Here is a 27,569-nt window from a genome sequence, read left to right on the forward strand (position 1 = left end):
TTGTTGTTGTTGTTTTTGGGGGGTGCTTCTACATCCATTTCAACATTTTTGACTTCATTACTTTGGACTGTTTCTGACTCACCCTTTCTCAACTGAGCTTTTTTCTGATTGCCCAGTTCTGATATGGCCATGAATACAAAGAAAAACCACTTGGCTTAAATATTGGCTCACTGAAACCTATCAGAACATTTAGAAATAATTTCATGTTAAATTGTTACCTATGTACCAATTATATAACACTCGGGTGCAACAAAAAAGTAACGTTTAAGAAACTATTTGAAAATCATCACTATTTGCCAATCCATAAATTGCTGTCTTGGGCCATAGTCCCTTTATCACTTGTCCCATTATCACTTGCACTATTCAGTGACCATTGACACTATGCTATTCAGTATCCATTCTGACAGCATATTCTGGCCTGCATTTTACACCTGTAGAATGGCTTGGCACAGGAAAAACCATCATGGCTTGATTACAGAAGTGCCCCTTTCAAGGGATTGACAATCCCCCACTGGCCCCGTCCCACCCCTGCTGTCATATCCCTTGCTTGCCTTGGTCCCTTGTCATACATTGAGGGCATGTCTGCAACAAGAAAGCACGTTGGCTCCCCCCTGCAATTACATGACAGGAAAGTCAGAAAGGGGCTAAGCAGCAGCTGTGTTACGTGCAGAACCAATGGTGCAAGGACCAAAAGCGATAGATCAAGCTAAGACTTAACTGAATATTGTCAAAATCACCACCACAGCAAATTAACAAAGCCAATTTTGTCTTTTATCATGACTAATTAGGCATAAACATCATTACATTGCATTTAAACATAATACACATATGCAAACATGCAAAGAGGTAATGTACTTAAGTACCTGGGAACACTGTGTTATGTACAGAATCACTTATTGCATAAAAGTCCTACACACACTACTTTAATTGCAGAGATATAAGCAAACAGTGCTTTTCACTCATAATAGTCAAAATATTCATTTACTTGAATAAAAACTCTAATTTATCAAAGTTCTCTGCCAATATTTGTTTCAGATCTTGTTTTAAGCTTGAATAGTATCACTTAACACTCCTACTCCTTACATCAAACCTAGACTCCTCCAGCCTTGTTATTTCAACTGATGGATTATTTTTATCTTTTAATTCACTACCATCAACCTACAATATCCTTCCAGATCACATTCTCCTTTCTTGCCAAACCTTTCCCTCAAGTGTTTTCTAAATCCAGTTGCAATTCCTATGTTTTTTTAACCGTAACACAGCCAAAACAAGCATATTCCATGATTGTGTTCTCTGGTGTTTTGCTGGTCTAAAGAAGTAGTCCCACAAAAGATTAATACGTTAGGTGGGAACAATAATTGGGAGCTAGAATTCTTCTATGCATGCTAAAATATTTTTACCATGGCCTAGGAGAAGCGACATAAAAAACCAAAGAAGCAGCAAAGCCTCAAACCAGTACTCAAAAGTAGAATTTCTTTACAATATTTCATGTGCCCAAAGCAAGGCTGGGTTCAAAAGATCATATCTTAACTTAGTAAGTCAAGATATGATCAAGCCTTTTGCCAACACGCGACGGACCTTCTCTCCTTATCTGAATGAAATGTGGAAGTCTCCACTGAACGATTTCAACCGAACGATGCTTACTAGCTTTGAAACGTGGCACGATCTGAAAGCGCAGTTTGAAGTTTAAGACTATGATGGAGTAACTGTGGCTCTCCAGATGTTGTCAGACTATATCTCTCATCAGCCCCAACCAGTATTGCTAGTGGTCAGGGATGATGGGAGTCCAACAACATCTTGGAGGACTAGAGATTCCCCATCTCTGGTTTGAGATCCTAACTGGAGACTTATTTCAGGCAGACCACAAAGGAAGAAGAAAAAGGGCTACATAACTCTCACATGGCAGCATTACTCTTCTATAGCCCATTTTATCTGTGCAGCACAAAAACGCTGGCAATGCCTAGTGGTCTTCAGCAAAATCTGTTCCCCCTTCAACAGGTAGCAATCGCAACTCCTAACGTTCCCCAGCTGCATTTCTATCTTCAATGCAGAGCCTCAACCTACTGCTGGTAGATTTATTTTTTATTATTACTCTCTCCCTCTTTTATTCTATTCCACCATCCGTCTGCAGTATTAAATTGCCAAACAGCTTTTTTTCTATCACTGTCTATGAGTACCAAAATGTTTTATTAAGTCTTTGCAGATAGCATATGCTGGTCTTGTATTTTGATTTGTTGATTCCAGGTACAAACTCTGAAAAGACAAGGGAAAACTGGTCCCTTTGCTTTCAGAAGTGCTTTTCTAAGACAGTAAATCTGAATCCCTGGCCTAAGGATGCAATTGAAAACACAGTATTACCATATGCCTTATTTACCATTTCGATACTGGTGATGCCAGAGGCCTGTAGCAGTTAGTGGCTACTCACCTTCTATTTTTGTTCCACACCTTCCCAAACAAAGTGGAAGGAAAAACTGAAAACTAAGCTGAAATTAATGTGGAGATTTGGACATTCAGGCATGCAAGTTGGAAAGGGAAACATGCCACCAACTAAAACATTTCTATGTAAGGCTGCTCTGAAGCTTATGGCACACTGGGATGCATTGCATACACTGATCTATGGGTAGTTGATGGGATGGAGGTTCCAGCTTCATAACCACGGAGAGGCCTTGAACGTCTAGTATATTAAAATAAATGCTCCAAGGGAACACAGAACTTTCATGGATAAGCGCAAAGTTCTATACCTAGGAAAAAGAAACCAAATGTACCGTTATAAGATGGGGGATACTTGGCTCAGCAATACTACATGCGAGAAGGATCGTGGAATTATTGTTGATCACAAGGTGAATATAAGCCAACAGTACGATGTGGCTGCAAAAAGGCAAATACTATTTTAGGCTGCATTAACAGAAGTATAGTTTCCAAATCATGTGAAGTACTAGTTCCCTGCTATTCGGCACTGGTTAGGCCTCATCTTGAGTTCTGCACACAGTTCTGGAGGGCAACAAGGATGATCAGGAGACTGGAAACAAAGCCCTATGAGGGGAGACTAAAAGAACTGGGCATGTTTAGCCTTGAGAAGTGAAGACTGAGGGGAAATATGATAGCACTGTTCAAGTACTTTAAAGGGTGACACACAGAGAAGGGCCAGGATCTCTTCTTAATAGTCCCAGAACATTATTTCCATGCAGGACATGGAATAATGGGCTCAAGTTACAGGAAGCCAGGTTTTGACGGAACATAGGAAAACCTTCCTAACTGGTAGAGCGATACGACAATGGAACCAATTAGCTAGGGAGGTGGTGGGCTCTCCAACACTGGAGTCATTCAAGGGGCAGCTGGCAGCCACCTGTCAGGTATGCTTTAAGTTGGATTCCTGCATTGAGCAGGAGTTGGACCCGATGGCCATATAGGCCCCTTTCAACTGACTATTTTATGAGTCATAGCATAAGAAGCCAAAGAAAATGTACATTAGCCCATCATACCACCAAGCAAGTGTGGAAACTGTATAGAATTATAACTAGAGATGTGAAGGCCAGGAGGAAAAAACTGGGGGGGAACTTTTTTTCAGGGAGGGGCACAAGAAGCTGGGGGGGGGGAAACAAGAGGCTTTTTAAATATATTTTTCCAGGTTTTTGTGGGCCTTCACATCTCAAGTTACAACACAGGAAGTGAGGGGAATACAGTGGCATAGTTGAGGAAATTGGCTAGTTTTATGAAGTTAAGGCTGCAATCCTCTCAACATTTAACCTGGGAGTGAGTTCCATTTAAACATATAGATATACATATAACTGCATGAGCAGCAAGCCAATGCTTGCTGGTATCTGTCTAATATAGTGGAAATTTTTCATTACCCTTTGTAGAAAAAATGGGCATAGGTCTTATATGCTGAAACAGGTGTGGAAAGGATTTTGAGATGTGGATTTACAGGGGGGGATTCTTCTTACCCTTATTAGTATTTATTTGTTTCAAACCACTTGGATACCACCCATTATTTGAAAATAGGAAGGCAGTTTATAGCCAAGTTAAAAGACAAGTTAATTACAATCAACACAGTAAAAACAACAGCAATAAATATAGCAGCATCTATAACTAAAATGCAGCAAAGCATACTAATGGGCTCCAAAGACCCGAGTGAAGAAATCAGTTTTCAACAAGTGCAAGAAAGGTTATGGTATAACCAAGATGGCCTCACATGCAGATCTCAGTGATTGGGCAGGTATGTAAGGGAGATGGTATGATTGCCTGGTCCCACGTTGCTTATGGCTTTATACATCATCAATAAAATCTTAAACCTGGCCCAGCAGCTGACTGGCAGTCAATGGAATTCAAAGTCAAAGTGGGGTTATATGCCTGTTATAGATAGCTCCCCTTAGCAACCTAGTCATGGTGTTCTGCACTAGTTGCAGCTTCCAGACAAGCTGTAATGGCAGTTCCACAGAGAGAGCATTAAAACAATCCAGTCCTGAGATTATCAACACGTGGGTCGCTATGACCAGGCTTTCCCTGTTCAAGAACAGTTGTAGCTAGTGCACCATCTGAAACTTGTGAAAGGCATTCCCAGCCACGTTGGCCACTTGAGCCTCCAGTAACAACACTGAAATGAGGAGCACCCCCAGACTATGTACCTGTTTCTTCAACAGGACTGCAAGCCTGTCTAAGACAGGCAAATTACCCAGTTCTCAGACCCTAGAATACCACCACCACCTTCAAGGACTTGGTCTTATCAGGATTCAGCCTCGACTTATTGGCCTTCATCCAGTTCACCACTGCATCCAACATAAGAACATCATAAGAGCCTGGTCCAGAACTTGCACAGCAACTCCAGCCTCAGATGTTACCAAGAAATACAGCTGAATCTCATTCATCATCATCATCATCATGTTAGTCGCCTCATACCCAACAGTTTCTAGGCAATTTACAGCAGATTTAAAAACATGCACTGTAAAACAAAAGTAAAGCATACAATATAAAAACTTAAAACACAAACAAAAAGTACAGCAGACATCAAGACCCAAAGGCCTGAGTAAAAGGAAGGTCTTTGCGTGGTGCCTAAAGATGGATAAAGAAGATGCCTGGGGAGAGCATTCCACAGCCAGGGGAGCCACCACTGAAAAGGCCCATTCTCATGTTGCGACACTCTGAACCTCCCATGGGGGGGGGCACCCAAAAAAGGGTCTCTGATGATGAACACATCGGCATACAGGCAACACTACCCTCTAAAATCTCCAAGTATGGAGAAAACTTGATTGTAATGTGATAAAATAACCCAAAATGGGATTGGTTTTAGATCACGAAATTTGTTTTGAAACTCATTCCTTTTCAGAACATGACTCTTACTTCTGACCTTGACAGTGAAGTTCAGTTGCTGCTGCTGCTGCCCAGGACGCAGGGGGTCAAGGCCAACATGCCTTTGGTACAGAGAGGGAAGAGAGAACACAACAGGAAAAATGGCCTCGAAAAAAGCAGCAGCACTGAAATCAAACATGATCATTTTTTTTGTGTGGTGTGCAAGCTTGGGGTGTTTTCACACACCAGATTACCACAGACAAGGAGAGGATTTTGATCTAAAAAGACACAAAACACAGCATTCATGCCCACAATGCAAATGCTAGAGAGCCTACTAAAAACAAGAATGAGATGAAGGAAGGATGAGTTCATTTTTTTCATTATCAGTGTCCCTCAGGCCAACATACAATCACTATAGGAGACTTGGAATGAATCACATGTTTTCAAACACATGGCTGAGATCATTTAATAACCTGAAAAGCATTCAATTTAGGTAGGCAGTACTCACATGCTTTTAAATTATTTTTTATTTGTTTTTTTTAATCCAGCCTTTCATCTTATGAACTCAGGGCGCCTTACAAAAGAACAAATAAAACATACCTAAAAAACCCTGAAGATCAATCATAAATACATCTTCTGGGGCCAGCCAGCAGAAATGAATTTCAGTAGCATTAGAAAAGCCCAGATAAATACTAGGTACATCTTGGCCTGATGCCAAAATGTTAGCCGAATTGACACTAGGAATACTTCCCAGGAGAGAACAGTCCACAGCTGGGGCACCACCACAGAGAAGGCCTTTTATTCCTTTTATAAGAATGAAGGAAGCAGCCAGAAAGTGACCAAAGATGCACAACTTTGGAACATAAGAGTGAATGGAAACCAAAGAACACATCTGGTCAACCTCCTCAGCATTGACCTGCCACAGTCTGTATTTCAGTTCACATCTTGGTATTCGCAAATTATCAAGATGAGTATCCCCAGTCATATTCTATTGACATCCTAAAATCTCTTAAAATGCAAACATTAAAATGCAAAATTAAATATGGCTATGAGAAACAGTCAACTACCATTAACAATTGTAGCAATAACAAAACCCTGAAAACAGTCCATGTTATAAATACTCTTAAATGATCATTATGACTGATAAGCTGAAGATGTTCCAAAATATTTTAGCAGAAAAAATGTGTAAATATTTAGAGCATATAAAAGAAAATAAACACTTCCTACATTTATCTTTTAGCCATCAAAACCCACACAGATGTGTGCGACCACAAAGGGACTAACTTGATTTTAACTGTGGGAACCTCCTTCTGGTGTTGACTCCAAGGAGCATCACCATGAATTAAGAACATAAGAACATAAGAAGAGCCTGCTGGATCAGGCCAGTGGCCCATCTAGTCCAGCATCCTGTTCTCACAGTGGCCAACCAGGTGCCTGGGGGAAGCCCGCAAGCAGGACCCGAGTGCAAGAACACTCTCCCCTCCTGAGGCTTCCGGCAACTGGTTTTCAGAAGCATGCTGCCTCTGACTAGGGTGGCAGAGCACAGCCATCACGGCTAGTAGCCATTGATAGCCGTGTCCTCCATGAATTTGTCTAATCTTTTAAAGCCGTCCAAGCTGGTGGCCATTGTGCTTCTGGTTATCACTGGTGGCATAAGATAGATCATAACTACATTAATTCTAGCTGACACATCTAGTTTGCAAATGCAGACGTTTACATTGCAAGATGTTGAATCCAACACTGGGTTGAATCCAACTAAGTTCACCTCAGAGTTGACCCTTTTGAAATTAATGATTTAAGTTAGTCATGTCCATTGATTTCAATGAGTCTACTCTGAGTATGACCAACACTGGATACAAACCATTGCCTCACTCTTGCATTTGTATGTAGTTGCTGTTTTAATCTTACAAACAACCTTTACACTGATAGTCTTCAATCATTTTGCATTATGGGATCCATTCCTTGTTTATTTATCTGTCATACATGCGCATCGTAGTAGTGCCACTGGTGTTACCCGCATTAGACTGGCTGTGACACAGTTGCAGGATCCAAGCCACCAGCTTCTGCACAATCTGACCATTTCATGGGCACACAGCTTCAAAACAACACCTGGCAGTAAAGGTTTTGTCGTTAATGGAGCACATATGCTCAAGGATAACCATGGCATTACATAGGGAGAAATGCAATGAAGTATGGAATCCACACATACAAAAAGATATAAACTGTTCAAAAACAGTTATGAAAATGGCTTTAAACAACAATATTATAAAACAAAGTTTTTTCTTGGTTAACAATCACAATATAGGAAACCTGTCAAACAGAAAACAAAGCTTTCCTTAATATTGCTTTTGTAACCATAGACTATAAATGTTACATCCAAATCCAAAGATTTATTACACTGTACAAGAAACGTTTAGAATAGCATGCACTTATTGTTGCACTAGTGCAATATCATAAATACGATGTTATGTCAGCCTCATGGACTGTTACTCTCATTTTGCTGGCTGAGACACTGGCACAAATATTTAGGTCTTCACTTCAGTGGGCTGACAATTGGTCCAGTGTTTACACTCTTCAATTAAGAGGAATATTAGAGGCTTTGTTGATTAGAGGCTCGCCATTACAAGCTGACCTATGTTTGCCAATTAGCATCAGACCTGCTGAGATCAGCTCTGCTTTGTAGTGTGAAGAAAGATGGGAAGAAATGGCATGCACCGCACATCACACATATCACATTTTTCAGATGGCCAATAGCAAAACTATCTCCCAACAATCTATAGCCAAGGGATTTCTGAAACAAATGGTGCATTTAGGGCTATGAGGTTCCAAAGGGTACAGAGCTTACATACTCTTTTCTCACACATACACATCAAGTATGGAGTTTAATTTGCCTAAAAAGTACCAGAATAATTAGAAATCAAATTAAATCAACCCTGCTATTTCCATTTATGAAAACTCAGCAATGAATAAGAACTTGGAGAAACAATATGGAAAACTAGCTTGTATGATGACACCCCACACTGTACATTGTAGTCATGTTTCACAAAGGAACATACGTGTTCTACTGCTCTTTCAGGATGTGCCTTTATTTACACTTTGTATATTTGCTATTGAATACGCCAGTGTGGAGCAGAGCTGCATAACCACATTTTACTTGATAGGCTTTACTTGATAGATTGGGACACCAGTACCACACCACTGCAGATAAACACCTATGTGCATCCCAAAATCTGAGATTTGAAGGGCGGGCCCTAGTGATGTCACAGGATGGGCCCTAGTGATGTCATGGGGCGGGGCCCAGTGATGTCATTAAGCATGATACATTAAGCATCAACTACAGTTGCTTGGAGCATACAATTAAAAAAAATATCTGATTGGAAATTAAGATAGAAATCTTAGCTAAAAGATGGAGCCTCGGTAGGGAACATTTAATCTAGCCTACTTGCTTTCAGCAAGAAGGGTTAAGCACCTTCAGGCCAGGGCAGTCACCAGAAGGCCACTGCAGGGACAAAGGAGCCTAGTGTTTTGGAGATGTTAGATGGGAGCTTTGGGGAGTAAAGATGGATGCTCCTGAAGGCTGCAATTCTAAACACACTTACTAAGGGATTAAGCCCCACAGAACTCAACAGGACTGACTTCTAAGCAGATATAGTTTGGACTGTGCTGTTTGTAAACCTTGACTAGGGTTCTTCTGCAAAGACATCCATATCCAAGCAGGGTTGGCAACCCCCTGCCTGGAATACCCAGCCCTTATCTTTTAATGTGGCTGCTCCAAATGTTTTTACAGATTTGACCCTTCACTTCAGAAAGAGGTCTGAAAAATGAGTAAGAGTAAGAAGTATCTTTTAAAATTGTTCTTTTCAATTCACTCTTGAATGAACATCATACCTAGGGCAGATCCACACCATTCCTTTAAAGCACATTCAACACCCATTTGAAGCACATGAATCCCACCACAGAATCATGGGAACTGCAGTTTGTTAAGAGTGGTGAGAACTATAACTGTGAGGAGGAAATGACACTTCCCAGAATTCTTTAGGGGAAGTCATGCGCTTTAAATGCGAATTGGATATGCTTTACACGTATTGTGTGAATCCGCTTAATAAATTTTGCCTGCATGTAAATTGTTTTAATTAATTTTTCAAAATGGAAATAAGCTATAAAGTGTAGTGGGTGACCATGGGCTACTCACCATTTCTCAGCCTATCTGCCCCTCAGGATGAAAACAATGGAGGACCATGACTACCCCAAGGCATACTTAAAATGTAAAGGAAGTATTGTACAACCATAGTATGAAATCGGATACTTACAGGGACACAGCATGACAAAACTGGGCGGAAGTAACAAGTGGGGTACCACAGGGCTCGGTCCTGGGCCCAGTGCTCTTCAACATTTTTATTAACAACTTGGATGAGGAGGTACAGAGCATGCTTATCAAATTTGCAGATGATACAAAATTGGGGGGCATAGCTAATACCTTGGAAGACAGAAACAAAATTCAAAGGGACCTGGATAGGCTGGAGCATTGGGCTGAAAACAACAGAATGAAATTCAACAGGGATAAAGGCAAAGTTCTACACTTAGGAAAAAGAAACCAAATGCACAGTTATAAGATGGGGGGTACTTGGCTCAGCAGTACGACATGTGAGAAGGATCTTGGAATTGTCGTTGATAACAAGCTGAATATGAGCCAACAGTGTGATGTGGCTGCAAAAAAGGCAAATGCTATATTAGGCTGCATTAACAGAAGTATAGTTTCCAAATCGCGTGAAGTATTAGTTCCCCTCTATTCAGCACTGGTTAGGCCTCATCTTGAGTGCTGCGTCCAGTTCTGGTCTCTGCACTTCAAGAAGGATGCAGCCAAACTGGAACAGATTCAGAGGAGGGTAACAAGGATGATCAGGGGACTGGAAACAAAGCCCTATGAGGAGAGACTGAAAGAACTGGGCATGTTTAGCCTGGAGAAGAGAAGACTGAGGGGAGATATGATAGCACTCTTCAAGTACTTGAAAGGTTGCCACACAGAGGAGGGCCGGGATCTCTTCTCGATGGTCCCAGAGTGCAGGACACAGAATAATGGGCTCAAGTTGCAAGAAGCCAGATTTTGACTGGACATCAGGAAAAGCTTCCTAACTGTTAGAGCCATGCGACAATGGAACCAATTACTAGAGAGGTAATGGGCTCTCCAACATAGCAGGCATTCAAGAGGCAGCTGGACAGCCATCTGTCGGGAATGCTTTGATTTGGATTCCTGCATAGAGCAGGGGGTTGGACTTGATGGTCTTATAGGCCCCTTCCAACTCTACTATTCTATGATTTTATGAAAATATTTATATAAGCATGACTATCAAATATGTTTATTATTTATACAACCTGTAAAGATATTTATAGGGCAATCCTATGTTTGTTTACTCAGAAGCAAGTCCCAATGTATTCAATGGGACTTACTCAACCAGGGAAAACTGTACCCTGAAGTGATAAGGAACTTGTTCTTTTAACAAGTCTTTTAAGTTGAGACCTTATCCCAATCTGCGTCTGTGTTGGAATTGCTTTTTAACATGTTTTTAAACCTTTTCTTTAAAAAAAATATGTTTTTAAAGCTTTTAAAAATGTTTTTAAATATGTTTTGTTTTAATATATTTTAAAGTCTGTTTTTATGATTTTTAAAGTGTTTTTAGTGCTTTTGTTTGCCGCCCTGGGCTCCTACTGGGAGGAAGGGCGGGATATAAATCAAATAATAAATAAATAAATATAAATAAATAAACTTCATTCATTTTTTAAAAACACACAAGTCTGCGCTATGTTTACTCATAAGTCCCATTATAATTTACAGCACAATCCTAACCATGTCTACTCAAAAGTAAGTCCTAATGGAGTTCAATGGGGTTTACTCCAGGTACATGAGATTATTAGAACTGCTTTACTCCCAGAAAAGCAGATATTGGATTAAATACTTTCATATTTCATAGCCCAGAGTCTGACTCTTGGACAGAAGAGGAAAAAAACCATTAAGCCATATTGCTTACGCAGACTGCAAAAATCTTAAAGCCACCATTTTCTAACGTTGAAATTAAGCCTAGGCATGCCTGGATCAACAAGTCACAACCCTGGCTGCATTGGCTACAATCTTGAAAGGGCGGGGTTACAGCCAGAGCTTTGAAAAGTTACTTTTTTAAAACTACAACTCCCATCAGCCCCAGCCAGCATGGCCATTGGATTGGGCCGATGGGAGTTGTAGCCAGAGCAAGGAATTGTTCTAAAGATCTGTAAAAAACAGTCGTGCGGGAGGGTTTGACATTTTGGTGTATATCTCAGGAACCAGACCACCTAGAAACTTTTTTTTTTAATTGAAGCTGAGAGTCCGGAGATTAAGGGGTACTAGCCAGAGAGCTGGAGGGGCCCCCCAAAAACCAGAGACTCCAGCCAAAAACCAGAGATTAAACAACATGGTAGCAATTCTGGCCATTTGCCGGAGACCTGGCATCGCTAATGTACATACACCTGGATCAAGGCCTTGAAAGTTGTGGGTATGTTAATCCATGTTTGATGCTTTTGCTTTGGAAAACATCAGTGTAACTGTAGCAATCATGTCTGCCAGGATAAAAAATTGGAGCTACCCTAAGCAAGGAAGTAGTTCCAATGTTCCAAAAAATGTATTTAAACAGGAAAACCAAAACCTATGCTAAGAAGAACCTATGCAAACAGCATATATGCGTGCAGCTGAGCCCCTCCTCAATAATGCAAACTAGGTATCCTGCTCCCCATGTATGCTTGTGGGACAATGCAACCTTATAGAAGCAATCTTCTCAATTATATGAAAATCCAGTTATTCAGATGATTCTGCTGTTTCCACGTAGTAAATGTACATGGTGCTTATGTTAAACTGAGTGGTGCAGCACTGGAATTACTGCCTTTTAAAAATAATACAGAGAATAATTTTGTACTTTGAGAATATCAGCCTCAAACCAGCCATCCTAACAATAACAGATCATCTTCCTGCTACGGATCTGAAAAATACTATGGAACCACTTAGATCTGTCTGTGAGAGGCCTTGCAAAAGCAAACTTCTGTAGTTCATAACTAATTAATCAAACCCACAAGGAAGATGCACTGCATAACTTGCACCCAACCATGTGCACATTTACTTGGAAGGAAATCCTACTGTGTTCAATAAGTCTTACTCCCTGGCAAGTGTGCATTGTAGCCTTAAGACATTTATTGTAGCATTCATCATCATGGTCTTCCATCTAATCAGTGAGAAGAAAAGGAAAGGAAAGGAAAAGAAAAAGCATTTTGTCTTAATGATGATTCTTTCAGAATGATAGGAATATATTTTTATAACTGTTGAAGGGCTCCCCTAGCAAAGAGATGTCCCTCCAAAAGGTTGCTCTTACAGCGTCTACAGTATATACTTAAGGATTGGCTATTGGATTCAAAGAAATATGTTTTATTTTAAATTAGGAATATTACAACTTCATATACAACAAAGGATGATCTCATTCCTAAATTCTTCCCTCCTGTTCCCAAACGTGCAGCTCTGAATACAAGGATCTCCTCCTGCTTACCTTCCCCCTTCCTCCCGAACTGTAGACATAGGAAGGCTCTGTGAGCTCAACATCATGCTTGGGTAAGGTATGGATGAGGCCCAAAATGAGCTATTTGGCTGCATCAGTTTCACTATACAGGCTTATGATAGGATAGATAAGGTTTGGTCATCATATTGATTCATCAACCCATTTTTTAAATTGATTGAAAAATCTACATGTTAGAGCTGCCCCTCACCTTAACATTGTGAGACACCACAGTTTTTTACATTTTCACATCTAATCTATCTGATTTTAAACTTCCCAGTTCTTCTGCCATCTACTACTACACTGCTGGTATCGGTTAAATCTTTCCTACTGTTTTTAAATTCAAGCAGTGTAATTTCAGTGGGTTCTCCAACTTCCCTTTAAAATCGAGGGCAATCTCTCTCCAGCTACAGATCAACACAGCACACATATGTTTTGCAATTCTCCTCACGTGTGCAACCTCACATGTCCAATCCAAAAACATTTTAGATAATCAGGAGGTCAAACCCACGGGAATGCCATTTAAACAATTACACTTTACTTTAAAAAAAAAAAATGACCACAAATCATCAAGATGTGTGATGAGAATGTAAAGAGATGCTCCTCCCAACAGAGAGGCTCCTTGAGTATGTGGAAGTTCCAGCCCACACATGAAGTTCCTACCCAGATGGGATGTGAACACAGAGCTGTTCCCGACACTGAAGTGAATGAGGAAGTCTGTGCTCACCAGGAGCAGTTTTACACATCAGAAACTGTGTCTGGGATGCAGTGCTTATCTGAAGAACATGCGTGTATGCACAGAAAAACACACAGGATTCCCTGCTATTACCAAAAAGTACTTGTCACATCAGGGCCAGCCTCACCCACATTTCATGCATGAGGGGCCCCACCACTCCTCTCTCTAACTCAATGTGCCACCCACTGCTGTCATGAAAGGCACTCCCTCCTCTCCTTCTGTGCAGAGTGCGGGTGGTGACAGCGACACAAAAGGACTGAAGGAAAGTGAACAGCAGCTGCTTCTGCTCGCTCACCACCGGTGCTGCTCACTTGCTCACCTACTGAGGCAGACGATCCCTACGTTCTCTCCATTTCTGCAAAAAGGAGCAGCTCATAGAAGTCTTTGTGGCTCAGTCACAAGAAAGAGGTGGCAGATCCCCTCCGTTTGACTGGCAAAAGAAGCACAGGGAAAAGAGGGCAATGTGCAGGCCTTGGGATGCGTCAGTGAGTGCCCTGAATCTTGCCAATGCTGCTGCTACCCAGACAAAGGGACATCAGCAGCTGCCTAGCCATGCCAACCCCTACTGACTCCATGTTATATATACCGTATATTCCGGCGTATAAGACGACTTTTTAACCCAGGAAAATCTTTTCAAAAGTCGGGGGTCATCTTATACGCCGGGTGCTGAAACTTCCGAGCCGGACTGGAGAATCTGCGGTCGCTGCATATGGTGGGGGGAGCTCAAAAACGGCCGCGGCCGCATCCCCACCGTATGCGGCGACCGTATGAAAGCAGCAAGGGCGGCGCTGTACGGTAGAAGAAAATCCACTCACCAGGATTCGGTCCCGATGACTCCTGAGGACTGCAGTGAAGCGGCGCAGGGAGACAGGGAGGGCTGGGCAGGCAGGGAGAGCTGACCAATCCAAGCAGGCTTTGTATACAACAACCAGCCAATCGCCGGTAAGGTACATCGCTTGCCGTGATTGGCTGGTTGTTGTATACTGCCAGAGCTTTAACCCAGGAAAATCTTCTCAAAAGTTGGGGGTCGTCTTATACGCCCAGTCGTCTTATACGCCGGAATATACGGTACATTAGAGAATATATCAGCAGTTCTCAACTATATAAGCATTCTGTGGCCACAAAGAGGAAAAACAGTCAAAACTTGGCTCTAAATTAAACAAATGGATTCTCATATATTGTCTTTTACCAAAATAACGTAGTGAAGCACAAGCAGTGCAGACTCAAGGCTAGGATGTCATACAAACCATATATTAACCCAGTCAGCAATAAATCTCTTTCTCCCCTCCAAGCTGTTCGCTACTTTCTTAAATAGCTCACTATAAAGCCCCGACCTAATTAAAAACAGCTTCCTCTGCAACAGCGGCCTTGATTTCACTTATTTACACATTAACTGCAGCCTTCCTTTGGCCAATCCAGTCTTATTCCCTGTACTATGCAGGGCCTTTTATCTGCCCTGGACAGCATTTTCTCTAGCAGATGAAGTAGATGCCGATTGATTTGCTGTCGAGCATGGTAAATTAATAGCAACAAATTGCTGAGGGCCCCATCTCACTGCACCACCATGCTTCGGCAGTTTTGCTTTATTTGCTCCATGATGGGCAGCAGTCAGGCCTCTTCAAGTCAATTTCTTCTTAACAACCTGCAATACTTTTCAATGGTGAAAATAGAGCTGTTCCTTGTAAGTCAGAAATCAATATCCTATTGCCCTTAGAAAATGCTAAACAAGCAGTATTGGCAATCCACTTGGTACCAGAGGGTATCAGATATAATGCAAATCCATACCGCTTCCCTCCTTGTAGTTATTACAGTTTGCTAAAAGGTTCCTAATGCCATTTATCATCATTTACCATCGACTACTGCAGCTACGATTATGATATCCTATCAGCTGACCAGAGCCCTTTCATTTCTACTCAATTAATATTTTAGCAGCACTCAAATGGTTGTTGCCTAAGACTTGTAATAAAATTTGCATGGATTAGAGTGAAAGGGAGGAATGGAAGAGGGGGATACAGTGATGATTTCTCTCTCTCACACACATCATGTCATTCATTTTTCTCTGTCCATCTTCAAGGTCTGATCTTCTGAAAATATCCATAGGAAAAGAAGATCAGTTTATTTGAGAATTCCTTCAGCTACAAAGAGCTTCACTGAAAGACAAAAAGGCTACTGTACTCCAAAAAGTCACAAAAAATAGAATATTTCCCTCCTATTTAACTTCCCACTGGCCCTGTCTGTGTCTTATCTGTAGCCAAGTGCCCATTCTTATTTTAATTATGAATACTGGAGTAAAAGCACTTCAATTCCCAATTGACTAAAATGATGAGATTATTATGCTGTATAACAATCAACTAATTAAACTATTAACAAAAATGTAACCACAAAAGTCAGACAAACAGCACATCCATAGGTTCTTGAATTTATGTAGCAGTTTGAGAGTTATGTGGCTTTGTTTAAAAAAAACATGGTTTAGCATAGGGGGGGAAATCCACACCTTTTCAGGACACTAATAATTTTATAGCACAACTGTATGCATGCTTGATTGGAAATAAATCCTACTGAGTTCAAAGCACTTTCCTCTCAGTAAGTATATTCAAGACTTCAACCTTATTTATAGTCTCTTACCATAGAGAGCAATGGCAGCATTTTTCCCTGCATCCCAAGGCAAAAAAACCCCAGTTTCTCATCTGGCATCTCACAATACATCTATCCTCCTTTATTGATCTTTGTGGAGATTGCCAAAAACATTAGAAAAAATAGGCTTCTATGCCACACTCTAGGGTTGTTGGTATTGGGTGTATTTGTGTGTTTTAATAAACCAAAATAATTCAGAAAACTAATTCTATCAGTCTAATGCTATTTACTCAGTTACCAAAATCTAAATTAATTATGTTCTCAAACATAATTGTTAAAAATTGGCAACATTATGCAGGCTTAATTAAGATTAAATCCAATTTACTAAATGTACTTTAATTGGTACTAATTACATTAGCTTTCCTTTCAGAATGACAAATTCCCCATAGGTTTCACTTTAATAGTCTTCTATCAAAATCAACACAGGATGACTGATTATCAGCCTTGCAAAAGGGGAGGGGAAAGAAGCCCTGCCATATCCTCTTCACCCCCACCCAACCCTCAAGGCGCACACACAGCACCAGCCAGCTATGTGCATTTATCCTTTTATCAATTTGCTAAATCACAGAGTCATGACTCCATCACAGCCATCATTTTCTGTTCCAATGAAAGATTTCTCTAAAAATAAATACTCAGTGGCTGGGAGCAGCCAAGAAGAACAGACACGTTAAGAGAAAAATACACAAAGGTTTTCAATATCAGGGCCACCAATTACTAGGGTACTTCCAGGGACTCAAGGGAGCCCTACTTTTGAACCCACTGAGACGCAAATCTAATAAGCGAATAAGCCTAACCTGATCTTGAGAACTAGGCCCAATTATGCCGCAGGGCAACTTCAATGCATTATTGCCTGCTTTCCATTAAGAGGGCATCCTGCGACTACATCTGGAAAAGGAGCTATGAGGAACCAAGGCTGTCTGCCTAGGAAAACAAATAAAGATCGATAGGCCTCTGTGTTTGGAGGTGAGGTGGGGTGGGGGGAGAGGAAGACAGAGTGAAATGGAAGAAGGGCAGGAAGAAAGGAAATATAATAAGTAGGTAGCTTGCAGACCTGTCTGTATTCCATAATGTGATAAACTGCCCTCAGGATTTTTATATGATTGAATATAAGAGCAAAACCCACAAATAATCCCCAAAACAGACCGCTCTGTCTCAATTGGTAGAATGAGGGGGGGGAGGGACAGAGAAAAAGGGTGAAGGATTTGACGTGGAGGTCAGAAGGCTTTGTCCTTATTGAAGAGGGCAACATGCATTTATGAAAGCGTGGCCTTCAATGTTTCCATAATGTCAGATGGGGAACGTTCCAAACAGGATGTTGTAGTTTCTGAACTGGAAAGTCGGGGGGTGGGGGAATACTATGATCCTCAATACCAAGCCCACATATTACACAGCAGAGAGAGACAGATGAGAAGGTAAGAGTTTTTTTAGAATGATAATTCTATGAAGAACTTTCTTTGTTGTATTTCATTAGAGTCAGCAGCACACAATAAAACGTATTAAAGAAGTGTTTTGTGAGAGGGTGGAGTGTTTACACTACTAATCTGAACAGAAGTGACAGTAATGGAAAAATGATACTCTAATTAAACTCAATCCTTCAAGATCAGCACATTTACAAAATTAAGTATGAAATTTCCTCAGAACACCCTTCTGCAAAGTTTCTAATGTGAAATATTGGAAATAAAATTAAAGGCCACTTTTCTTTTCATTTTACCAAACAGTACAATCAGAGACTTGCATCTAGGCTTTTTCTCCTTTCTAATGTCTTCCCACTCCAGCAAAAAATGGCTAGATGTATATATCAAATATTTCTAGATGTGGTCTGAAACAAATGGCTAATGGTTGTTTTGGTATACATACGAGAAAACACGTGAAAAGCTAATCCATTAAGACTTTTTCTTACCAATTTTGTTTAGATATACCACACTGTAATACAATATCGTCTTTAAAAATATTAACTTTTTACATAAAAGTCAACACATAATGACTTTATTACTGAATAGCAAAATCGGTTATGCCGCAGAATAGATTTAAGCTAGAAGACATCAGGGAGTGTGTTGTTATTATGCTCATTTTAACAGGTTAACAATTGTAACAAACCTTTAGAAGTGTGAATATAGGAGCAAACTATGAAATAGCAAACAAAATTATGAAGATGAATTTTCTCAAATATAGAATTCAACAATAGAAATTTCCTGCAGTACTATAGCACTTCTGTTACCACCTTCCTATTTCTTTACACAACAAAGTTTTTTTTCCCCGAATTGTAATTGTGCTGTTTGAAACAAGTAAAAAAAAATGACAAAGGAAGTCATTGAAAAACAATTAGCCAAAAAATCATCTGTTCTCCACCAGGAAGTTAACTTTATTCAGTGAATTACAGAGAGGGAGGGAGGGAGGGAGAGAGAGAGAGAGAGAGAGTCCTATTTTCTACAGAGAGAGAGAGTCCTATTTTCTACAGAGAGAGAGAGAGTCCTATTTTCTACAGCACACTTTATCCTACCAGTTGTGGCCAATCACTAGATCTACAACCAGGGCTGCGCCTCAGTACAGGCTCATCTGCTATGGAGAATGTTTGGCACTGAAGCACAGGATTTCTTCACGTGGTGGTCCACCTAAAAAGCCCCAGAGGTCTGCTTCCACATTTTGCATCAAATCTACAGATCCCTCCAAGCTTACTTACTTACACATCATATAAGTACACATCATATAATTTAAAAAGGCAACTGGCCCTTCACCATACATCAACTGATCTCAAGGCCATTTTCCATCAAATTCATCTACCTCTACAAGGCAGCTGTCTTCAACTCAAGAGAGCTCGAACCTACAATCCTACTTTTATGATCAACAGACAATTTGAGTACTTGCAGGCAGCAATACTTATTAATGTAACTGTTACTGCACTCAACAGTTTCACTCAGGCACTTTAGGAAGGGGGTGTCTTGCAGAAAATTAGGACCAGCTACATCAGCCTGCATAGGCTCTTATGACACACTCAAAGAATCACAGTTCATCCCAGTGAATATCCAAATACTTCGCAACTGAATGAAAGAATTAGAGCACAGCAGATTATGTGGATTAAGCACTGAGGAGTTAACTGTAACTTTACAGAAATAATGCTTTGCCTACCTGCTTATGCATCTCTATATTCAACCCGTAGGACATTTCGTAATACTAAGAAAAAAGGGGGAAAAGAATTATTTTATTTAGAACTCATAATCATACAAATACACACAATCTGCAGTCTTTTGACACCATATGTAGCGTAATGTAACTCAACTCATTCTCCTGAAATATTACACATTCCAAATTTTTGTTAGTCTGTCTTTAATTCTACATTTGTTTAAACTACCACCCAAAATAGGAGGGGGGCAAAGGAAATCACACACATGCATCTCAGAAAGGAAAAATGTCAAATACTATTATTAAAGATCAGGTAAACCCAAGTATACATTTTGCTGCACAGTACCAATTTAAGATGGCAAAATGCTGGAAATGCTAGAAAGCCAATTTCTCCTTCAATATTTTGAATTAAAAACATGAAACAACTAGGTTAAAAATATGTGTCTCAAAGAAATAAAACAGCAGAGCAATTCAGATTTAAAGCAGATACACCATTGTGTATTTTTTTACATTAAAAAAGTCCTGTTTTCCTTTTCTGCAGGATAGCTGAGCTTTGCCAGTTAGTACCCTATGCACTAGGCACATTAGACACATTAAGGCCAGAATATAAGCTTTGATGGATAGTTTTTGCTTCGGCTAGAAGGCAGCATATCTCAAGGTTATTGTCCTCCTTAAAACTGAGTCACTCCATCACATAAAGAAAGCAATTATTTCCTCATATAAGCACAGAAGAACAAATAGAAAACAGCTCTTCGGGTGTCATCACAATCCATCAGAAAATTAAGTGTCTGCAGACTTCATCATATGCCAATCATTGTTTCAGGGAGTCCACAAAAATATACATATATATACATATATATATATATATATATATACATATATACATATATATATATATATATACATATATACATATATATACATATATATATATATATACATATATATATGTGTGTGTGTGTGTGTGTGTATGCATTTATGGTGGGGGCAGGGAAGAGATCCTTTCTACAACAACTCTGGTCACGTACATCCTTGATTAAATGCAAAGCCTTTAAGTGGCAGCTCATAAGCAACAGGTTTAAAAACGAAGACATTTTATTAAAGTGTTGGCTTTCTTTGTCTTGCCTCTTAAAATGTAAATGTCTTTCTTTGAAACCACGGATTTATTCTACAAATCAAAGAATGGTGGAAGTATAGATTTTGCCATGAAGAAACATGTAAACTTGGATATGCCTCTGACCTGCTAAACAGATTTTCATCAATATGTGATGGGGTAAGGAATTCTATATACTCTAAACACTAAGGGTCATGCAGGACCCATTGGGTGTTGAGGTACATGCATACACTTCCACAGAAGCTTGGGCACAAGAAGGTCTTTAGATTGTCCCATTAAAGGGAAAAACATACATCAAAGCTACTAATATTAAGCAGGCGAAAAGCCTTCAGATCCAAGGTTTCCTAATGTAACCTTCATCATAACAGCACCTCTTATCACAAGCTAGTTAGCCGCCTCTAGCAACCCGAGTATTTCTCTCTGTTCATATACAACACTAATAAAATATTTTGAATTTGATATGCTGCTTGCTTACCATAACATAATGTCGCTGCATCTCTGTCTTTTCACTGGCCAGTTTTTCACATTCTAGCTTTAAACTGTTCAAGAAAAAAAAAACATGCACAAACACATCCATGAGTATTTAACAGTGCCTCTTTTTATAGCCTCTTGATATACGAATACTCCCTGCAGGTCACCCTCTGTAATATTATGAAGAAGTCTAATTCAAGTAGTTAGAGCATCTCTATTATTTTCCTTGTTGATTAGATACGCTTATCCTTTGCTCAAAACAAAACGCTGGAAAGTTTTGAGGCAAATACCTCTTACATGGAGGAAGGGGGGGTAGGCAAACAGATCAGAAAATGGATTTTTAGGTGGCTCAACTGTCTTCAAGGGATAAAAGATCACCTGCAATTGTAAATTCTTTCAAAAAAAAAACACTGCTTAAACTGCCTTTACATGTGATCTTGCTTGCCCTTAAACAGGCAATATAACTTTGAGAAACCACTCAAAAGACAGAAAGGGTTGAAAGATTTCAGGCTTTTAAAGAAAGCAGTACAACAGCATCTACAAGCGACATCTTGTGAGCAATAAAGACTCCTTTGCACTCCTCCCCCCCATACACACACACACACACTTTTAAGATTGCAACAATCTTGAACGTTGTTTTTCAAGGAGAGTATAAAAATACTTCTACTCCAAGGATAATGAGAGAACACTTCAGCTCTGATTCCAGTCTATCAGCTCCTGACATTGTATATTGTCATACAAGATACGAAGAATATGGGTCATAACAGATGAACCTCCCAAACAATTAATTTAAACAAAGATGCACAAAGGAAAAAAAGTCATTGTCCCTTATACCTCTAGGGTGATTGCTGCTTTTTTGGGGGGGGGGAATCCTTGCCAGCAGCTTCCAAACCTCCAGATTTTTAAGCACGTCCCTGGTCATGCTTCACACGATCCATAAGAACTCTTTTATTTGTATTTTGTTATGAGATTTGTCAAGACTAAGCTTTTAGAGGAGTATTTCCTCCACCTGGATTAATTCAGATGGACATTAAAAAATATCAAGTGCCTTTAATGAAGTAAAAATATTCAGCCAGATGTTTAAAAATACTCAAAATATTGTGAAGCCTCCCTCAGTCAAGTAGGCACAGCTTCAGCCACTGCTCCATGGCAAGATGAAGCAGATAAAATGACACAGTTCTATCAGGGCTATGACCTGGAAATCTTCTGCTTTGTTTTGTTTGGCATAATGGCAGGGGAGGGATGCATCTTCTTAATGAAGACAAGAGTGTGATTTTAAAAGCAATGTCCATGCAGGGCGGGGGGGGGGGGGGGAGAGTGACAAGAGATAAGCAAACAAGGATCAGGGAAAGTAAACATCATTACCTGTGGTACTGAGCCTGTAAAAACTGAAACTCCTCCTTAATCCGATCACAGGATTCGGAAATGGTGAATTTGAAGGGTTGAGCAGGCTGATGCGGTGCCTAGAAGTGGTCATCACAATGAAATGTTTTAATTACTCCTCAGCTAAGCCATACCAGCAGTACATACAAACATACCTGGCGGGGTCACCCATACATCAATAATGAAAAGAGCAATTAAAACTCACTCTGTGTGTGTCTGTGAGTGCGCACGCACACACACACACAGTGTTTTTGTCTTTCAATCATACCAGTCCTCCCTGCCTTACGCACGCACAAAGTATAGTCTTGTCCACACCTCTAGAAGCCTCTAATTGAAGGAGCGTCTGGTCTTAGATTGCTCATCTTTCTACTCCAACATAACCAAGCAACTACACTATCAAGGCTTGGGGGGGGAAAGGGGAAATACTTGCTCATGGATGCTAACCTTGGGGTGAAGGAGGGATGAAATAGGGCAAAAGGAGAAAGCAGATGGGAAAAGGGAATCACAAACGAGCAGCAAACGCTCCGGCAGATAAAAAGAATTCAGATTATAGAACCTGAGCTCACTCTATTTAATTTGCCTTTGACTCTTTCAAGGGCTAGCAAGACGGAAAGTACTATGAGCACATTCCTGACACCGTAAAGCCTGGAAAGCCAAAGACAACAATAAGAAAATGGCTACAACTCAATTGTTTCACCCAACTCTCCCTCCCGTCTCCTCTTCATCCCCCCTCCCTTTCCCCTCATTTGCCTTCTCAAAGCAGGAGGCAAAGCGGAGTGGGAGAGATTTTTCTTTATTCTTGTTGATCGTCCCTAGCCTCTCTTCCCCCCCCCCACGGGCACGGTTTCGCCCCTCCCATTTTGTAAACAAGACTTTCAAGAGAGGGAGGAGGACGGGCGGGCAGGGAGAGAGCGAGCTCGGACACAAGCCGCAAAACAAGTCGCGGCCCCCAGCCCTTCACTGGGCTCGTCTCTACTCACCGGGTGTCTGGTTTGAGGGTACATCTTGCTCAGATCGCGAATCATCCAAACCGATTTAGTGGGTGCTCTGGGCCAGAAGGAAAACTCGGTTCATTGATTTTAATTGCAGTAATGCAAAGGAGACGGAGGAGGACGGGGCTGCCCGGCGCTCGTGCTTTGAGGAGCGTCTCAGGCTCTGCCCGTACCTTCCCACCCCTGGGACTCGAGCGAAGACACAAGAGGCGGCGGCTGGTGCTATGTCCCCGACAGAAGGGGTCCCCTGAAACATTCCCCAGGGGCTGTCACTGACCAACGAGCATGATCGCCGAAGAGACCGTGGCCAATTCCCCCGATTCCGGCGCTCCGACGCCCAGGGCCCTGAGCAGTCAGGCGGTCCAGATGTCTCAACGTTCCAAAGCTGCTTCGACCTGCCTTCGACCAAGTCCCTCTTCCGATGCCCCAACGCTCAGCAGGCTTCTCATTCACGGCTCTCCAGCGGCGCCGGCTCCCTCTCTCGCGGTCCGAAGGTCGACGCTCTCCCTTCACCGCGATTGACCCTCCTCCTCCTGCCCCCCTAGACGGCAAGCAAAGGAAAAGGAAAGGAAAACTCCGCTCATACCAAATGCGATCCTCTCCCACAGAGATCCCTCTCGCAGCCGCCTCTTCCGTTTGAAAACTTTTATTGATCTTAGTTGTTGGCCCTTCGCAATGAGACAGATAAGAGACGAAAGGGAGAAATCCTTTTCTGTAGAGCAACCAAGAACTCCCGAGATGAAAAGAATGTGTTGTTGTCGCTCCCGTCTTTTCCCCCTAGTAATTATACGCGTCTTCCAAGGTCTAAGCGCGATCACCTTTTGTTGCGGTTTTGTTTTTCTTCTTCCCCTTGAAATGGCTGTTCTCCCTCCCCTTAACAAAAATTAAAAAGAAGAAACACGATCTTAATTGATTTGAGTTGTTTATTTTCCCCTTTTTTATCCTCTCCTTTTCCTTTCAAACTCTTGCAAATAGCAAGACAGAACAATATAACAACGAACCGCAACGACAACCCAAACCCACCACTCCGAACAGCTCTAACAACACGCTCTGGCGAGGTGACTCCTTTGACCAAATTTAGCAGCAGCAAATCATTAACATTCTGATACATATTCACAACAATCGGAAGACAAGGTGGCTTCAAAGCATTCTGGGATGTGTAGTCCTTTAGTAAGCCATTCTTCCCGCCCTACGCGCACAATGCAATAGAATAAACTACCACTCCCATCATGAAGCGCAAAGCCTCTTTAGTCGTCCGTCTATTTCCCCCCGACCGCTCCTCCTACGGTGGACGTCGCCAACGACCAATCAGCAAAGGCCACTCATTAATCGCCGTTCTGTATTAATGCCCATCATTTCGCCGTTGACAAATGGGCTTACGGCTCTCTGGTGGGGGGTGGCTCCGCTCTGATTCCCCCACGTGGGGACTAGACGTAGCTTTGGTCGACAGCCAATCAGACGAGTCTCTTTGAGGGGGCTCTCCCCCAACCCTCCCTTCTTTGCTCTGCCTGAGGTGGAGCTTTGAGATTGCTGACGTTCGATTGCGCCGGCGTTCGAACAGGGGAAACATTTGTTCAACTGTCAATCAAAGTAACGTGGGGTGGTTGCTGCTGCTCCTGCCGGCTCTTGTACGCTGGGTGGTGGCACAACAAGGGAGGTGTGCGGCAGGAGCGGGGGAGGAGAGGGGATCCGTTGAACCTCCCTGCGCCCCACCCCCATCCAGTGCCACTCACCGCTGCTGTATCACCCACACCAGGAGGAATGCGGACTAATTAGGGGCCAGTGTCTCCTTAAAGAGACAAGCTCGGGCTTGTGTAACGTGCCGAAACCCCTGTTGAGACAAGAGAGGGAAGATCACGCTGATCCCACTTCTTTCAGTTCACATCAATTTTACGCGCCACTGGAGCTGGCATAATTTTCATGTGAACGGGACTGAATCGCTGCATGGAGAGAGATTGGGACATAGACGCTCCGGGAAGGGAGGGGGCGGGGGTGAGAAAGAGAGTGATTGCGATCTTTTCATTTTCTTCCATTTAGGGATATGTCAGGATTTCCCCCGGTATAAAAGGCTGGCTGTTAATTGGGCACAAAGACGCCCGACGCTGAAAGGGAGAGACGGCAGAAGGAAATGAAGGCTGTTCAAACGAATAATTTATCCGGAGATAATTTACTCAGCGCCAATGACCTCTGTCCAGAGTGGCGGCAGGCTAGCAGTAAGTAATTCTGGGGGGAGGGAAAAAATACCTAGGCTGTACAAAGCGGGGACTTCCCTCTGATGCCAAGGAGGCTTTACGCGAGGTTAATTGGGAAATCATCGCATAGACAGTCATTTGTCGCCGCCGCCATCGCCCCCAAACGCGGACATGCGTTATTTCAAAATCGGAGGAGGTTGCGACGGAATCAGTTTGCACACCCTTTTTGACAAGCGGAGGACTGGTTTGCCTTGATTCCACCAACCGCAAAAACAAACAAACCTCGCAGTTTTGGTTATACGCGTAGGAAACCCAGATGGAAGACGACTACATTGAGCACGTAGCGGGGAAGAAGAAACTGTTTGGACTCTCGGCGGTATAAGGGGAATGAATATTGGCAGACGATGTCCTTTAAGGCTAGAGCATGGAGGAGACTCCAGGTTTGAGCCTAGTGTATCTTAATGGGCCTTAAGTTATAGGACTAGTAAAAGCATCCTGTTTGAGAGCCTTGGACTGCAATTCTATGCACAGTTATTTGGGAGTAAGTTACTTACTAGTAGAATAGCACATAATGAGGCTTCTTAGGTAAGTGGGCAATTTGTTATGTGCCTTCAAGTCGATTACAACTTATGGCGACCCTATGAATCAGTGACTCATATCAGCGCTCATCAGCGAATCAGCAGCCATTAGTACAGCTCCCAATTTTATACAGCACATGCAATTGCTGCATGGATGCTGGTGTTATCGACAGCATATGTACATGCCCATGTGTCTTTCAATACCTTTTGCAAAAGTCTGGAGATTCTGATGGGGATAGGCTCCCCAGACAAATGTAAGTAATGTTTAATAAACATATAAGTACTCGCACATATTACCCACATTGTGTCCATTATAGGCAATATTGGATGCTTCCAGACTGTAGCTGTTTTCAAGTGGGATTCAGGCATATACCAGCAAATTCCATTTCTGCAATTAAAGTTGATTTGGCACACTTTTGCAAAATTTATATTCCACCTTTCTTTCAGTTCCCTATCCAGGCACTGGCCCAGCCCAGATCTGTTTAGCTTCAGCAAGGTGATGACCTCATGTGCTTTCAGACCATGCCACGGGACACAATGAAGGCTTTTAGGATACCTGTTTATTGAGCATTCATCCTGATTTATTTGCATGTTTCTGGGGAGATTAGATAAGGAATTATTATCTCACACTTACTAGTGCATGAAAATACACTGGAAAGTGTTAGGTAACCATTGCTGGATGTGATATGTAGCCTCCCTGAAAACAAATTAGAGTTAATGCTCAATAAACAGCTGATACTATCTAACCTCCCTGAAAACCTTGTGCAAAGAAATTGTGATACTGAAAAACAGGTTTTCTGGAAACCTCCACTGAATATCAGGGTATGATCTAAAGTGAATGTGGCCATCGCCACTTTCCTGGAACTAAGCTAATCTAGGTCAGTGTCTGGCTGGGTGTCTAACTGGAAACCAGTTATATGCCACTTTTGAGTTCCAAAATGGAAGAAAGGCAGGTGTAAATGTAAGAAAAATAGATAACATAGGTGTCCTGGTTGTTGCTAGGGTCTGCTCCTACTAAGAACCCTACTAAGTGCTAAGAACAATCAACTAGATAAGAGATGGTGACCCATTAGGTGAATCTGACCCACAAAGCAATGTTACTTACTAAACGTTAATATGTGTGACACGCACATCCATTTTGCTACTAAGCAAAAATAATTATCTTTCAAAAGTAAAAAAGTTAATTTTGCACATGTTGATATATTAGGCTATATCCTTGAGTTTTGTGTGAAATGCTCTATCCATATCCTAGCATGTATACTCCTGTAGCTTTGCAAGCCATTGCTCTTGGACAGTAATTCAGCTGCATTTCCCAAATTCTCTGGTGGGATATGCCATGCCAATTGCCAGACCACCAGGAAGTGGTTCTTTCTCATATTGCTTGCTAAAAACCTCAGTCTAAGAATTAGTCTCATGTTGTGTAAAGTCAGCACGCCTGTTTCCATCTGACAGTGGTTGGATGCTACTTGGAAGCCAATACTCCTTGTCCACG

The 27,569-nt window shown here is 41.6% G+C and overlaps 1 protein-coding gene across 8 annotated transcripts in view; it reads right to left on the reverse strand.

Annotated features, from left to right (window-relative positions):
• LOC133385053 (transducin-like enhancer protein 4) overlaps positions 1-24,998 on the reverse strand; it is a 190,600-nt gene extending 165,602 nt beyond the window's left edge. For 4 of the 8 annotated variants that reach the window (XM_061627330.1, XM_061627321.1, XM_061627311.1 and 1 more), the window contains exons 1-4: positions 23,296-24,998; positions 22,298-22,395; positions 20,937-21,000; positions 19,354-19,398 (exon numbers count right to left, since the gene is read on the reverse strand). In XM_061627330.1, coding sequence (XP_061483314.1) covers positions 19,354-19,398; positions 20,937-21,000; positions 22,298-22,395; positions 23,296-23,340 — 252 coding nt within the window. In that variant the 5' untranslated portion in view covers positions 23,341-24,998. The remainder of the gene's footprint in view (positions 1-19,353; positions 19,399-20,936; positions 21,001-22,297; positions 22,396-23,295) is intronic. The other 4 variants (XM_061627335.1, XM_061627344.1, XM_061627293.1 and 1 more) reach the window with 3 other exon arrangements.
• Between the last annotated feature and the right edge of the window lie 2,571 nt (positions 24,999-27,569).

Source organism: Rhineura floridana, chromosome 1 (genome assembly GCF_030035675.1).
Source record: "Rhineura floridana isolate rRhiFlo1 chromosome 1, rRhiFlo1.hap2, whole genome shotgun sequence".
Taxonomy (NCBI): domain Eukaryota; kingdom Metazoa; phylum Chordata; class Lepidosauria; order Squamata; family Rhineuridae; genus Rhineura; species Rhineura floridana.